Genomic DNA, 17313 nt, shown 5'->3' on the forward strand with positions numbered 1-17313 from the left:
AATAACCAATCTCCAGGAGTGTGGCACAGCTTCTCATTTAGTCAAAATGTCCTTGTTGACCTTCAGTAAAACAGCTAGATATCTTTATATGTTTTACACAGTTCTCATTAACTACTTTTCTCATTATTTTATGTTATTTTTTGCTCTTGCCAAATTTTCTAACTGATCATGGTGGATATATAAGAAAGCTGATAGAGGGAGGAAGAGAGGCTGCTTGCTTGTTATTCTACCAGCCAGTTTGTTGAATGCTGCTCAGTTCTAGTAGGTTTTGAATTTTGTTCTTTCAGGTTGGCCGAGTAGACAGTTACATTGTGTTTTGAATCTTCATTCATTTTTCTAATGATTACTTTTTTGTGTTTTATGATAGCCAATAACTTTCAGAACACTATTTAAAACTTTTAAGCAATCATTGTAGCATCTTTGTTTTATTTACTTATTTACTTTAATGGGAATGCCTTTAGCTTTTCGTCATTAAGCATAGTATGAAATGTTGGGCTTAAGGTATTTTTAATATTTTTAGGACTAGCTGTTCTATTGTATTGTATGGGCTCTTCTCCCATAGGTTAATCCCTTTATCTTCTTCCTTCATCTGGGCCTATCGTGGGTTTCTCTAATTTTTTTTCCTTTTAACCTTTCAAGGGTGTGAAACAGGTTTTTATTGTTTTCTTTAGATTCTTCCATTAAATTAACTTTAGTGCAACTATCTTCCATTCAGTCTGCTGGTTGCTTTTTTGTTTTCCTTAGTGTTAGAGTATTTTTCTCTCAGGCCCCATTTAGGCTTTTCTTCTTCTTTCTTCTTGGACGGGAGACCAGGCAGTTCACCTCCGGAGTTTGACGACAGACAGTGTTGGGGATTTGCTCTCGGCTCCTGCCACCCCAAGTCTAGGGAGCCTGACGGTGTCGCCAGAGATGCAGAGCAACACGCGTAGCTACGCACGGACTGACACAGAAGCACACAGCATCAGCCAAAAGACTTTAGCACTTGTGCAGGTCATTTCCGCAGTATATCTTTGATGTATGAAAAGCTCAAATGTTCAGCTGTTCAGTAGAAAATCTGATGTCCCCAAACCTTATCCTTGCATGATTATAAAGTCAACCTCTTCTGATCTACATCTAATGGACTGGCAGAGCACTGGCTTCCTGTCCCTTATGTGGGTGGCCTTGTAGGATGGCTTTGGCATCTGGAGTTGCTGCCTTCTCTCCCCCCTTCCCCTCACACTGTGCTGATGAGAAGGAGCCTTCGCTCCAAAGGCTAGATCGGCCTGGGCCATTCCAGGCTCTGTCCAGCTCTTCTCTGACAACGACAATGTTTTCCTTGTCAGGACCGAACCTCTCTGAACACAGCATCCCAACTCTTGCCCTCACATTTTCTGATGTTATTTGACATAAGCAGAATGAAATAAACTTTCAAGAGAGATAACAGGAGTGACCTTGTATTCCATATCTGAGGGTTACTCTCTTTGAAATTTCATAAAATAACAAGACCTCAAATAATTAGAATGACATTCTAATGCCATTTGGCATTCAATAAATATTTACTAAGTGTGTATCATGTGGTGGGTGTTGGGAATATTATAGGGAGTGAGAGACGGCACCTGCCCACCCGGTGCCCACTTTATTGTTGGCAAGACAAGCGTCAACCCCCAAGTCGCACAAACAAATGTGAAAATGTAGCTGAACATGTGAGAGGTACAGGGTATATAAGATAACAGAAGGCAGGATAATAGGGGTTTTATTGAGGGGAAAATAATTAGGTATCTCAAAGAATGAGCAGAAGTCATCTCCCTTACTTTATATGATAAAAGAGAATTTTAACACCAGAAATGAAGGACTTAGTCCCAGAAGAAATGATGCCCTTTATATTGAAATTGCGTTTTGAAAAGCATGTTCGTGTTCTTCACCTTTGGCTTGCATTTGGATGTGGGTTTGCAAGGCGGGTGCTGGGTCTTCTTGTTCCAGCTACGCATGTGTGTGGAGTTGCCACATGGTGTCCTCTTCGGTAGATAACCAGGCATCTGATTTTCTGTTAAATTTTTTTTTAAAACAACAACAACAACAAAACACTGTGGAGCTGCACACTGGCCTGGAAAGTAGCATGTGGGTAAAGCAGACCCTGAAGACAAGCAGGGCAGCGGAGGTTAGGAAATGGATCCTCACATACGTAGGGAAATGTAGTGGGGAGTGCGGAATCGGGACTAGAACTCCTGTCATCTATACTCCTCAGGTACAGATTTGCTCTTTGCTATGTTTTGGGATTCCACATACAATTTCTTCACGAGTTGAAGTTTTTTTTTTAAAGCGAAATAACTAAAACTCCCCATTGTAAAATATTATCTCTTGAAATAATACATACTGGTGAGTATTCACAAATGGGAATGATTTTATTATGTGCTACCTAAAAATATACACATAGAAATATATACGCTTTTTACTGAAAGTGTATATATTTAAGGTGCTGTTGAATCTCATAAAAATAACTGAAATTAAAAAGTTATTAGATGGGCGATGATACAGAAAAATATAAAGATGATCACTGGGGAGTATTTTCTATGCTAAACCTCCACGACTATGAGGAGTCTCCAGTAAGATTCAGATCTTACCGTTCTTGAAAAAATGCTGAGACTTTTGAGGGTAAATGCAAGTGTAAGTTAGAGACAGAAGCTTCTGATGTAAATATGTGGGAGGGTTACTTCTAGCTGAGAATAAACTATATCAGTGGGAAAAACCCGGCAGAGTGACGCTAGCAATTCAGATTTCCATTACCCGAGGAAATGGACTGAGCCCTGTTAGTGATACACAGACAAATATGTACTTATGGTGGGGTCTTATGTAAAAGAAATGGCAATGAATTACAAAGCACAGGGAAAAGTGGGTTATTGCAAATGAGTCATAACACCTGTGCAGGGGATAAAAGGGAGTAGAAAATTCTATGGTATGGATTCCAAAAGCGAGTTTCTGACATCCAAATGTTAGAGCTGTAGGAAATACATAGATGGTGATTTCAGGGTTTGCTCTTTACTGGTGAGAATTTACTTTTAGAGCACAGCTGTCTGAGACATTTTTAACTTTATTTTCTTAACTGACTTTTCTTTCTAATCCACTGCCGGAAAGTAACTTAAGCCAATTTGGTCATTTGCAATTGCCAGGAACGGTTTGGAAGGAGTATATTTGTGACTTTCAGTGCTCGAGGTCAGTGGCGCCTGTTCAGGCTGGCAGGCTCTTCTTCCCAGACCTCCCGGCTCAAGGTGTGCTTCAGAGAAAGGAGGTCTCAGACTGAACCCTGCTTCTCCTCGAGTTTATGTGGCGCCCATTTAGTTAAAACAAGTCTGAAGGTCTTGGAACCTGCTCTGGTAGCTTGGTGCCACCCCAGCTCTGTTTTTTTAGGGAACTAACTAGCCCTCATTGGAAAGTTCCTTTAGGAAAGATACGGTAGTATTCTCAGTAGGACTCACCTGTCCTTCCCACTGGAATCACATAAAAAGAATCTTTCTGCGAGGTGTTTATCATAGGACTGGTAAAAAACACAGAGTCTGCAGACACAGAGGTATGATTCTGGGATTCTTCAGTGTGCAGATATTCCAATTTCGTTCACGCAGTGGTGAGGTTTGAGTGCGATGTTTCTATTTTCTTTAGATGTCTTGAGCACTATTAATTTAATCAGAGAAATACTATGTCAATACCCATGATGTCAGAGCTATGCTCAGTGAAGGAAACTGTCAACAGGATGAAAAGTCAACCTGTGGAATGGGAGAAAATATTTTCAAACCACATATTCAATAAGGGGTTAAAATCCAAAATATACAAGGAACTTATACAAGGAATTGAATAGAAAAACAAATCAAATAACCTAATTAAAAATAGGGAAAGATCCTGAACACACATTTTTTCCCCAAAGAAGACATATAAGTGGACAACAGGAAACATGAAAATTTTCTTCACGTCACTGTCCTGGGAAATGCAAATCAAAACCACAGTGAGATATCACCTGACACCTTTTAGAAAGGCTACCCTCAAAGACAAGAAGTACCAGATGCTGGTGGGATGTGGAGAGAAGGGGACCCCTGTACACTGTCAGTGGGAATATAAACTGGTATAGAAGCTCAGGAAATAGTATGAAGTTTCCCTAAGAAATTAAAAATAGTAGCACTATATATATATATATATATATATATATATAGTCCCAGAATCCCACTTGTGGTTTTATGTCTGGAGGAAACAAAACGTTATCTCAAAGAGACCGCAGTCCTCCTCTTCTGAGAGCCTCGGGACTCATGGTAACTGAGGTATGACAATAACCCAAATGCCTGTCATTACAATGGAGTATTATTCAGCCTTAAAGAAGGAAATCCTGTCATTTGCAACAACATGGATGAAACCTGAAGGTATAGTGCTGGGTAAAATAAGGCAGGCAGAGAGGCAAATACAATATGGTAGCACTTACATGTGGAACCCAAGAAGTAAAGACGTTGCATTTGTAGAAGCAGAGAATGGAGAAGTGGTTGTCGGGGGGCAGTGAGCAGGGGAAATAGGCAGAGACTGGTAAACAGCGTATAAACTTTCAGCTATAAAATGGATAAGGTTTGGGGATCTAATGGAGAATGGGACTCTAGTCAGTCACAGTGTTTCGTGTAGTTGAAATTTGCTGAGAGCGTAAAACTTAAATGTTCTCACACATACAGAGAAAGGTAAACGTGTGGGGCGAAGATGTATTAATTGACTAGGTGGGGGATCCTTTCACGGTGTCCATCTGTATAAAATCATCACATTAAGCACTTTAAAACCTTATAATTTTGTCAATTATACCTTAATAAAGCTGAAAAGATAGATTATAAACAACCTAACACTCTTTTTAAATCATTTATTGTTCTTTTTTTAAAATAAATTTGTTGCTGTGTTAACCCCTTATGAAAATCAAGGGAAATATAATAAGAAAAATGATTCCTCAACATTAGGGGCAACAACTTGAATTTAACCCAGGTCATCTCTAATATTGCACAGACTGTTTTGAAAAGGAGGAAAACAATCCACAGTTTCCAGACATTTATCATGGGCTCTCAAAAAAAAATTCGCATTAGACTGCTGCCAAGGAAACTGGATGGCGGGATAAATTTCATGCTTGATTTCTAGCAAAACTAGAAACTGAGCAGCAAATTGAGTCAATAACTGCTCTCTTCACAGCTGTGGGAAACCATCCTTTCTCAGGATGGATTAATAAGCAGGTATATTTTTCTAGATTAGTTTCCAGCATCAATTTTAGATAGCAGAATTTAGGTTTTTAATGATTATCTAATTTATTTAAAATTCCATACCTTCTTTATTTCACTGTGTATCTAGAATAGAGACTTCGAGTCTGTATTCTACCAACTGCAAAAGCATTGAACATGTCAGTGCCTCATATAAGTATTCCCAGAGCAGCTTTAAAACTATGCGGGTGCAGCCATGTACGTCAGTTACCTGGAGGACTTGTGAAGTGCAGATTGCTAAATCGCATCCATAGCTGGCCTGTAACAAGTGTAGAAATGTAGTAAGTATGGATGAGATGGAATAGGATCTCAGGTAAAGGATTTTTTTTTTACCCTCTGCCTTTGCTACAATTATGTATAAATGAAGTTTTCTAAAATCGTCACAAATGAGAGATAAGTTGGGTGTGAAAAACTACCTTCTCAGACAAGAGAGGAGAAATATTCAAGTATGGGGAGAAAAGAAGGCTTGTAGGAGAAACGTAAAAACTGAAATATAAGTGCAAATTATGCATCATAAGTGAAGCTTGTTTTCTTAGCACATGCAATATTAGAGCAATTAATAAGTTGGCAACTAGATTCTTGAATATAATATATGATTTACTGATCTCATGTGTTGTTAAAAACATTTTGAATCTTAGGACTTAGCTCTCTTGAGTTGTTGAAGAGCTTTACAAAATTAAACATAAAAATATCTGTTAAATGAGATAGTACATGGCTTCATGTATGCCAGTGATTTTTATGATGTGAATTTTTTTAATGCTATAAAAAACCCTTTGAAATAGGGTGTAGAAACATATTCAGACTTAAATGAACTCTTAAATCGTTAATTATCTAAATAAAAGTTTAGATTTAAACCAGAAATTTATAAATTTCTCATCATGAGCATTCAGTAAACTGAGTTTTTTTACTCACTTAAAAAGGTCAAGACCTCAAGTGAATGTACTTTATTTTAAAAGAAAAAATAAACTACCAATATGAAATATTTTTTTAGAAAGTGTATCACACAGCTTTATGGAACCTGACGAATTACAGAACAGAAGGAGACAAAAGACAAAAGCGTTGGCACTGTTTTGCGTGGTGATTGGGCCTTGTTGTTGTTTATTGTTACAATGTTGTTTATGTAATAGAAAAGGATACATTTCCCACTATTCATGATAATCATCAAAAATATTGAAAAGGAGAGACAAACATTCTGAGTGTGTTTGTCGGGACAGCTGACCGGGGCAGGTTTGCACGTGGCTTAGTGAGGAAGTTCCCGCTGCTCCCCCATCGGCAGTGCTCGGGACAGCTGGACGTCACGCTTGGCTGTGCCCCTTTCTCTCCTTGTCTGGGGTCGCGAGGTAACGCTTTGCTCACTCATCCCCTCCTGTTTCTGCCCGGCCCCGTGTCTCCGCAGATCATTTTGTGTTTCTCTCCGGTGGGTCACACACTGAGAGCTCGAGCTCGGAAGTTCCCAGCCATAGTGAACTGCACGGCTATTGACTGGTTTCACGCATGGCCGCGGGAGGCCCTGGTCTCAGTCAGCAGGAGGTTCATTGAAGAAATCAAAGGGATCGAGGTGGGTCATGTCAGCCTCTGAATGTCTCACACGTGTGCACACACTCGCTCACACACTCACTCTGACCAAAAGTCCTCAATAAATGTTCTAGGTACAGCTCCTATCAGAAAGTGGCCCTTGTTTATTGGAGATGATAAGATCATCTCTATTGGTTTACATTCTATGGAATATAATGTTTGACATGTTCACAGCTAGTTGAGATATGTGTGGGGGGGGGCACAATGCTTCTGCAGGTGTGAGTACATTGTGACTCTTGCCCTGACTCACCAGAAGACCAGGATCGTGACTTGTATAATAATAGGGCTGACTGCATATAAACCCTTTAAGTCCACGGCTAAAACCCAAACAGAACACTAGCCACCCACGGCCGTGCTGTGCATGATCGTAACAAAGGAGGACAATTAGTTGGGATTTTTCTCAGTACGGTATTGACAGGTGAAAAATCAGCCCCCCTGAATTCTGCAATCACCAAGTCAAATAATGACTCTGCATCTTTGTTTTATGGCTCGTGATTTATAGGTTATGTTTGTCATTTGAATCATGAGGAGACTTGCACCCCCCATTATATTTTAAAATGGTTACACAAAACCAAACAACAACAACAAAACTCCAAGGCTTCAGATTCCAAGGCAAACGGACAGTAAACGTGAAAGGATCATTTAGACTCTTTAGAAGTGAAGTGTTATTGTACCTACTGCCTTTCTGATCAGACAGCGTGGAAGGGTGGTCACGGCGAACGTTTCCCGGGAGGTGTGTCTTCCAGGGCTGCTGAGAGGGAAGGTGGAAAGGCGCCTTGAATGGGCTGCCTAGAACGTCCACAGTGATTCTGTGTCTTCCTGAAGAGCTAAAGGAAGCTCACATAAGGGAGACTAACATGAACAGTACATTAAAGTCTACCAGAAATATTTTATACTTTAAAATCATGGAATAGGAGAAATATTTTATACTGAAAAACCATAAAATAGGACAAATAACGGTCACAGTTATTAACACAAAGTTCTTAGGCTATCGTGAGGTTGGCTGCATTCCTGGAGTCATGTAGGGCTCTATTTTTATCACCTAATAATTACAAGAAGTGTTCAAAATACCACGTGACTAGAGGGAGAGTGTCAGTATGTATCTTTTAGTTGCCAAAGGCTGTTTTATCCTGTGCGGTGTTACCAGGCTGGTGTGGCAAGGAAACAAACCGGTGGTGCACTCGGTTCCTTTCTGTTAACTTCTCACGTGGCTGGCGGGGAGGTCGGAGGTAGTGGCCTGGTTTAAGTTACTTTTGGGAACTTCTGCAAGTTCCTTGCTGTTGCTGCTCAGGTTTTCTCCTGTCAAAGCAGGTGCCACTTTGGAAACAGTTATTGCTGAGGGAGCTTTGATAGGCCAGTGACCATTGACATCTGCTGGAGGAGGCGGGATTTGCATCCCTCTGAGTCCAGAGGGCTCCTGGCTGGGACTAAGCTCTATCTCGTGGTATCAGGGCGCCTCCTATAGGATGCTGAGTGTCACGCAGGAATCTGAAAAGCACTCGCCACTTCCATGGAGCTGAATGATGCCTGGAAACAAATTAGCCAGATGATTTCATTTCAGCACAGTGTGCTGATTTAACTTTCCCTCCTTCCTAATTTGTTACTCGGGAGCAGTAATTATAACTCTGTGAGCAGTGCGTCTGTGTTCTAAATGTGTATGATGCCTTTTCTGTAGAGGTCAAAAATGGCTTTTAGGTGTTTTTAAATGAGCACTAAATGCTATCAGTTCCTTAGTTTTGATTTCCGTTATTAAGACGAAGCTGTCAGCATAATTTGGGCACTTCTTCATTATCGACCTCACTTGCTGGGTGTAAGGTACTTACACGAGGTGACCCCCTTTAGCCACAGAGAAAGGATTCATTAAAGGCAAGCAGTTTGGTGTGTGCTGACATGTAATTTTTCGTCAGTAAAACACAGCACCCAAGGGTGTGGGCCAACGGTGCCCATGTAAAAGTTGACACTCCTTTTCCATTGCCTGGTATTGAACTAACTGGCAGCTGATAGAAGGACCGAAACAGTTTGTTGCTTCAAAAACACTGGATATTTACCCGAAGGCTGTCAACGCACAATCCGCCTCCCAGGGGATTTGGAAAACGGAGGAGATGATGTGACGAAAGGAGGGAGACCAGGAAAGGCCTTTGGTGAACCTGGGAGTGGACTTCCACGTGGTAACTGGAGGGGAGACGGCCTGGAAAGTGCATGCGTCCCAGTTAGGGACATTCACGACAGAAGGCGGGTTTGGTGGAGGTCTCTGAGTCCCCGTTTCAACGTTGGGCCAAGCATGAAGAGTGGTAAACAGCATCTGGTTGATGTGAGGACATGAGCAGTGTTTCTGTTCATGGTTTTCTCAGCACAGTCTTTTCCTTGAAATATAAATGAGGATTGTTTCATACGGCTCTATAAAGTAGAACGATAACCTCGTGCCATAGAAATTCTGTGAATTTGGGGAAAGGATCCTCTTTCTAAGGAATACTGTTACAATTTTAGAAGGTCGAGAGAAAAACAAAGGGAACCCGATTATCCTGAAACTGCCTAAATCTCCTGCAGGTGTAAGTCTATGTTCAAACCGAGGAGAAAATCCCAGGTGGCCATTAACACCCCGCCCCGTTCTTCAGCGCCTCCCCTCTGCACATGCGCACTAATACGCTGTCCCCCGGCCTGTTCGTGGTCCAGGCATTTGAAGCCGACTTAGAAGAGAATTGTGAAAAGTGGCTTCCCAGGGCTTCGGCTATAATGGAAACTTCAGGAACCCCCTCTATCTCAAAAGTAGGTCCAGTTTTTAAGGAGCCCAGGAACGTGGACATGCTGTTAAGACAAAAGTTTAGTTCATGAAGAGGAGGCATCAGTACTCCAAGTTGTGGTTCCGTGGCTTCTCTCTAGCGCCCGCCTCACGAGGCCCACCGCACCATCTCTCGCCTTGTCCCTTTGCTATAAAAGGGGTTCTGGTTCACCTGCTCACAGCCTCAGTCCTCCACCCCTTCTTTGTTGTGATGTTCTGTGTAAGAACCGTTGAAACTACTTCATTCAGTGAAGGACTCATCTGGAAGCTTACTGGCTTTGGCTGGACTTGATCTTGCCTTTGACCCAAGCTGGGTCTCTAAAAGACAGAGAGCTAAAAGTATGAACAAAGAAGAAAACGCATCTACCAGACGAAGTAACAAACAAAAACAAAAATAGCACATGACTGAGGAAACTGGGAGTTGTGTTAACATTTAACACCTGTGGCTGCTCTGTCTGGTAATCCTGCTGGTGCTACCATTGGTTCACTGATACCAACACCAGCAGCAGGAGTAACACCTCCCTGCTTGCCATCTCTAATCAGCAGCCTTCTGAGGAGGGCCACTGGTTTTCCTGGGACACAGGTTGGGGCGTGCAGGCCAGGAGCCCACGATCACTCAGCAGGTAAGGGCCCCCGTGCACTTTGACACGAGAACCCATGGTCTTAAGTTCTGCTTTGGACTATGGCACCAGTGTCTGATTGTTATGAAAGAGGGAAAAAAGGGAGAAGAAGGAAAGAGACAGTAAAAAGGAGTAATGGAAGTTTAAAGTTTAATTTGTGGGCGGAGGAAGTACAGGGAATGCAATAATTTGCCCAGCTTTACAGAACTGTAAATCTAATACCGGTTCTAGGGTTCAAACCCTGCCTCCCGCTGCCTGCGGTCTTCTGGGAGTTGACCAGCCTGGAAGCGGTGCCCTAACGCAGCACTGCAGTGTTGAGCATTCCTACGTGGCTTTATTTCATTAACAGCCTGACAACCGCAGTATCTAACATATTCTCCACTTTTACCAGCCCCTAAATGGGCTAAAGTGTACAAACAATTTTATGGTTGAGCAGTTTGGAATTGTTAAACTATTAATATACACATTAAATGCTCATTTGTGTACCAATTATACTTCAGTAAAGCTGTAAAAAATTTCTGAGAAAAATTTTCAAAATGAACTGTAGGTAGATGACATTACGTGTTACAAAGTTATCTCGTTTAGCTTAGAAAGTTTCCTTTCATCCACCCCCTTCTCTTCTGAGTGGAGTCCTTTTGAAAGTCTGAATTTAAAAGTACAAGCCAGTACAATCTCCTGTGCTAGTCCTGGGAAGATGTAAAACCCTCTGTGACACTTAACAATATTTAATTTAGTTCTGGTCTCTGGGTATCCATTTTCGTCCAAATTTTGCTGTCGATCATTTCCAACAACGGAAATACTGGGAGTTTTCTTTAAGAGTCAGGTGGTCCAGGTGCTTGGTGTGGCAGCCACTGCCACCAGCTGAGAACCATCACACTAAGCAGGCGTTTGTGTGTGTGTTTCAGTTCACAGAGGGCCAACGAAGGGGGCAGAAAATAAGCTCTTTATTTATTAATGTGAGGAGGAAGCAATTTCAGTTTTGCATTTGGTGATGCATTGAATACAGCATTGTTTTCCAAAGCTGCTTCATGGAGAAACCTTGGATTTATAACCATTTGATAGTGGAATGGTGATTTTTGCCTTCACCATGTTTGGAGGCTAAGTAACTGTGGAATGGGGGTCAGCTGGTTTTCACGGAGAGGCTGGAGGCTGCAGGAATGGCATTCTTAGCCCTCACACCTAAAAATGAAAAAAAACTACAGCACCCCATAGCCATCCCTGTAGCTGCTCCAGCAGCCCTCTCCTCCCTGCCTCCCCCAAAGAAAACTGGAGATAAATGAATGGCAGAATAAATAATTTATGCTAATGAAATTACTGCAATTAGTAGTTCTACAATGACCCTTTAAAAGCCACAGCTGTTAATGTCAGGAAGTGCTGTCACTACTGACCTTATCATAAGAGAAAGTGACAAATTGAGAATGCAGGGAAGACCAGTCATCAGAGAGGTCTGTTCTGGAACGATTAGAGTTTTCTGAAAAACAGTGTGAATTACAAGCAGCTGCTCCCTGGCTCTGTGAGGCGCCCATGCTGCGCCGTTTTGTTAAGCCCGGTAACAATAGTTATTTTGCCCCATGGAGACAACTTGTCTCGGGCCACTTCCAGCTCTACCGGAAACCACTTCTTCCACCGTGGATTTACAAATGAAACCGTTGTGTAAGAGAGAGCTGCTCAGGGCAGCCCAGGAGCCGCCTCCTCGAGGTCACGGTTGGGCGGAGGCCAGGATTTGTTGTTGTTTTTTTCTCTCTGTAAGGAGACTGCACTTGGCCGTGGAAGTATTTATACTGTAGAAGGCTAGGTGCACACTTTCCAGTCACATTAAAACAGGACAGGACAGGAGTGAATTTCCACCCATGTTTATATTGCTGTCAGGCACTCTTAAAAATAAAATCCCCAAGAGGATTTGATTTCTACAGAGTTCATATAACTTCCTTATACATTCATATTTCTGAGTTCACTATTTGGTAATATACATATGTCTTAGACCTACTAGAAACCAAGAATATTCAGGATTTGTATTCAAGATTTAATTTTTGCTTTAAAAACAGGTTAGCTACTAGTGAAATGGATTTTTTTATATGCAGAAGAATCCAATATGTACATCTTTAAAACCCACTCGGGAACTTTTCACAGTGTGGGAAAGCTGAGGGTTTAGACAGGGGTCAGGAGCAATTGTTTCTCCCCAGAGGGAGAACTGGCCATCTCCTCGCAACCCTGGTGCTCACACTAATGGTGCAGGTTTGAGACGTTTAACCGCATCACCAGCCACTTGTGCGCAGTTTCCCCAAAGGCATCTGAGTGTTATTGACAACACTTTGGTAAATTATGTGTGACTTTCCTCAGAGTTAGTGTAGCTCATTTAATTCATATTAATTGATTTTTAGGCTTCCCTTGATTAATTGAACCTGGTTCATCTTGTACAGAATGCAATAAATAATCATTAAAATGAGGGAGATGTGACTCTGCAAATTAAAAAGTTAACAACTTCAGAAGTCATAGAGGACAAAATGGAAACAATGTATAGTGGGGTGGGGGGAGGTTCCTTCTGGAAATCTCCAAAGGAGCATTATTCTCCACCCCACCCTCACCCCTAAATGAAAATAGAAATGATCATGTTTTTCTCCTAGCAGCAGTGATGTTAATACCTTACCATCCAATTTTTCACATGGATTCTTATAAAACCATACTTCTCAGTTTTCAGCTTTTTTTTTTTTTTCCAGTGACTGCCGGGTCGTTGGTTTACTTTGCCTAAAGTTGGGTTTGAAAGCAGCACCAAAATACTTCTGAGTACTGTGTCTCCATTTCTCCATTTTGTCTTTCTCACACTTGATAAATAAAAATCAAGTTGTGGAAAGCAGTGCTAGTGTTATATTGGGTTTGAGGGTTGGTGTGTGGAGCACACAAAAATCCTGTATAGGTGGCCAGTTCGATTCCCAGTCAGAGCACATGCCTGAGTTGCGGGCCAGGTCAGGTCTCCAGTAGGGGGCACACTAGAGGCAACCACACACTGATGTTTTTCTCCTCTTTGTCTAAAATAAATAAATAAAATCTTTAAAAAAAATCTTTTGCTCACCTCACAAGAAGAGGTTGGCAACACCAAGTGCTTTTTTTCGGGTCATCTCTCTAATCCTGTGGGTACCTCTTAAAGACTAATTAAGTGTTTCTGGATTCTCCTGTAATTTGTTCTGGCTTTTAGAAAAAACACAGTATGTGTTTGTTAACTTTTTCATTGCAGTTTTGTTTTGACTTGAGAGAATTTCACATGAATGGTGATGTTTTGTTTCAGCCTGTGGACAAAGATTCTATTAGCTTTTTCATGGCACACGTTCACACCAGCGTCAATGAAATGAGCACCAGGTATTACCAAAACGAGAGAAGATACAACTATACCACTCCAAAGAGTTTTCTAGAACAAATATCCCTGTTTAAGAACCTGCTGAAGAAGAAGCAGAAAGAGGTCTCCCAGAAGAAGGAGCACTTGGCAAATGGCATCCAGAAGCTGGAAACCACAGCCGCTCAGGTGTGATCCGGGTGTGTTACTACCCAGTGGACTCGGTGCCCTTAAAGTGTTTTTAAAAGTTGTTTCTGAAGCAACATTTCAAACCATTTATATAACACAACTAGTACTAAAGTTTTGTAGCATAGGGACACAGAGAACGCACTGTTTCTGCCTTCCTAAGCCTAGAAAGGGACTGGCCACCTACTCTGCTGGTTTAGAGAGATGCCCTCTGCTGGCCTGAGCCAGTGCGGGGCAGTGGGGAGATGCGGAGGGGAATAGGTTGCCCTTTCTTGTCTCCAACCGCTTCCATGTTCCAGGCTTATTATGGGGAATTTGTCACTTGGGGATGGAACTAGGACCTGTTTTGGTCTCAGATTCTCAACCCCATGTGAGGCCATCATCTCCTGGTTGGTGACGCGATTAGGACTGATGATGTCATTAGGGTCCCTAAGTGTGGCAGTTTTCTCCAATCTTAGTGTCTGGTCTCCTATCTTAGCATCCAGTGATGCCTCTGTCCTCAGTCATAAGGCCCCTACTGCCTTGAAGGACAGTACTTCTGACCTCCAGGGGTAAGTCGGAGAATCCACATAGGATGTTAATCATAGCTGCACACCCATCATTGAATTTCATTGTTAAACACCAGAGGAGTTTATGACATAGGTGTTGCTGCTCTGACTTTCTGTATGAGGCTTAGAGAGTGTAAGGCCATGGAGCCAGCAAGGTTGGGGTTTGAGCCCAGATTGGTATTACTCTAAAGTCCGTGGGTTGTCCACGGTCCTGTGTGGCATCTCTGTGACTGGTCAGAAGAAATTAGAATGTGAGAATATGGAGACTCAGGAGGACGGCCCAGCTTTTCTCTGAGCCACCTGGGCCCTGGAGGAAAAATAATAATAATTGTCACTGGGGGTGACGGCAAGGCCACAAATTCCAGTGGGTGTCTCTAGAGTATTGTCATCAGCTCGTGCCCTCCTGCTTTCCAGATATTGAGCCAGTTTCCTTCTGAGTAGCACAGCTGGTCCCTGGGCCCAGTCTCGAAATAAGCCACAGACTATTTGGGGATGTGTACGCTGGCACCTTTCCCTCTGAAGTTCTCTTTGGCCATGTCTTTCATGCATAAGTTCCATTTACCTCTTACCCTCTCTGTTCCATATACAAGGGATGGCTCTTTTTTTTGGGGGGGGGGAGCATTTTTTCATTGCTGCTTAAGTACAGTTGTCTCCATTTTCCCTCCAACCACTGTCCCCTGCTGCACCCACCCCCCTCTCCCACCCTCAGTCCTCCCCGCCTTTGGCTTTGTCCATGGATCCTTTATACATGTTCCTTGATGACCCTTTTCCTCCTTTCCCCTATCATCCCCCTCCCTCCTCCCCTCTGGTTACTGTCAGTGTGTTCTTTATTTCCATGTCTCTGGTTCTATTTTGCTTGCTTGTTTTGTTGATTAGGTTCTACTTATAGGTGAGATCATATGGTATTTGTCCGTCACTGCCTGGCTTATTTCACTTAACATAATGCTCTCAAGTTCCATCCATGCTGTTGCAAAGGATAGGAGCTCCTTCTTGCTTTCTGCTGCATAGTATTCCATTGTGTAAATATACCATAGTTTTTTGATCCACTCATTTACTGATGGGCACCTAGGTTGCTTCTAGTACTTGGCTATTGTAAATTGTGCTGCTATGAACATCGGGTGCACGGGTTCTTTTGAATTGTTTTTTCAGGATTCTCAGGGTATAATCCTAAGCAGTGGAACTGTTGGGTCGAAAGGCAGTTCCATTTTTAGTTTTCTGAGGAAATTCCATACTGTTTTCCACAGTGGCTGCACCAGTTTGCATTCCTACCAGCAATGTACTAGGGTTACCTTTTCTTCACAACCTTGCCAGCACTTGTTTGTTGATTTGTTTATGATGGCCATTCTGACCACTGAAGTGGTATCTCATTGTGGTTTTAATTTGCATCTCTCTGATGGTTAGTGTTGTTGAGCATCCTTTCATCTCTGGGCCTTCTATATGTCCTCCTTGGAGAAGTGTCTGTTCAGGTCCTTTGCTCATTTTTTAATTGGGTTGTTTTTCTTCCTGGAGTGGAGTCATGTGAGTTCTTTATATATTTTGGAGGTCAAACCCTTGTCCGAGGAATGACATGCTTCAGTGACATGCTGATCTGTACTGAGCAGGGAATAGAATGAACACGGTTGGGAAATAGAAACCAGAGTGAGGATGTTTCCCAGTGTGCCCAGGAGTGAGCGATGTGCAGACTAGTTTCTGGGAAGCCCCCATCTTTTCCTTCCCTTTCAAAGAAAGTCTGTCTTTACTCCTCCTTGTTATGCACATTGTCTCTTGTAGTTTTCTCAGTGCCCTCTTTCTCTTTGCTTTCCCTTCACTGCCTGTCTCTCCAATTCCATGTCACTTACATCAAGACCGTTTTCCCCAGTAAAGACTTTCCTGGAGTCCTGTTGGGCTAAGAGAAGGTGGGTGGTTTTCTAACGTCATCTCAGTTACATGTGGATGAGTTGAGGAGGGAGGGAAGAGAGAGGAGGGAAGCGAGTCGCAGTCCTCTTCCCCGCACACGGCTGCACGGGGTCTCTTCCTCCTCCTCAGCGAGAAACAGCAGGCAAGAAGTCCTGGAGGAAGACGCATGGAGTGCGATCGAGGGACTGAGGGGGTTTCTTTTCATTCAGTATTCATGCATGTAATGCTCTTAATATTAGAAGACTGGCTGGAACATTTAAAAGCTTCTTAAGAGCTTTTTAAAAAATCAGTTTATTATATAAAAGAAGCCTAGTTTCCTATGCAGAAAACCATTTTACAGCCATACATCTCCTCCTTAGATGTCAGCTTGGGTTGCCTTTGGATATTTCAGACCTAATAGCTTCCTTAGAATCTGAAATTAGAGCTTGAAATAAGTGTCTTCCTAGTCTCTTGGGTGATTCTGTTGATTAGGATTTAACACACAACCAGTTTTGCATGGCTAAGAAGAACAGAAAAGCAGGTATCATTGAGCAGTGTTACCCTGAGTCTGCAGCATGGCTAAAAAGCAGCCCTCCTTTCACTTTAACAGTGGAGGTAGTAGTGGGAATTTGCCTGTTTAGGTGGAGTGTGATGAAGTGCGTTGAGGTGGGGGTTACCAGAGTCCTTGCATGTGGTAGTGGGATGTCTTTCCACAAGATGGAACCACTAAAGTGCTTTTAGCAGTTGAGACAAACATGAACATTATGCCCTGACTGGTGTGGCTCAGTAGATTGTCAGCCTGCAAACCTAAAGATCTCTGGTTCTATTCCTAGTGAGGGCATATGCCAGGGTTGCAGGCCGGGTCCCTGGTTGGAGGCCTGTGGAAGGCACCTGATCCATGTATCTCCTTTACATTGATGTTTCTCTCCCTCTTTTTCTCTCTCTCTTCCCCTCTCTCTAAAAGTAAATATATAAAATCTAAAATAAAATAAATGTTATCATTGGTATTTTTTGCCTCTATAATTTTTTCTCTTTTTTCTTTTATTTATTTTTAGAGAGAGGGAAAGGGAAGGAGAGAGAGAGGGAGAGAAACATCAGTGTGTGGCTGCCTCTCGCATGCCCCCTACTGGGGACCTGGCCCACAACCCAGGCATGTGCC

General features: G+C 42.4%; 1 protein-coding gene across 3 annotated transcripts in view; it reads left to right on the forward strand.

The window, feature by feature from the left end:
- Positions 1–17313, forward strand: part of DNAH11 (dynein axonemal heavy chain 11) — a 272144-nt gene that overhangs the window by 160170 nt on the left and 94661 nt on the right. For all 3 annotated transcript variants that reach the window (XM_053663641.1, XM_053663639.1, XM_053663640.1), the window contains exons 55-56: positions 6640–6801; positions 13501–13734. In XM_053663641.1, the coding sequence (XP_053519616.1) occupies positions 6640–6801; positions 13501–13734 (396 nt within the window). The remainder of the gene's footprint in view (positions 1–6639; positions 6802–13500; positions 13735–17313) is intronic.

This window comes from Artibeus jamaicensis, unplaced genomic scaffold (assembly GCF_021234435.1).
Source record: "Artibeus jamaicensis isolate MK-2021 breed Jamaican fruit bat unplaced genomic scaffold, CSHL_Jam_final contig_3230, whole genome shotgun sequence".
In the NCBI taxonomy this organism is placed as follows: domain Eukaryota; kingdom Metazoa; phylum Chordata; class Mammalia; order Chiroptera; family Phyllostomidae; genus Artibeus; species Artibeus jamaicensis.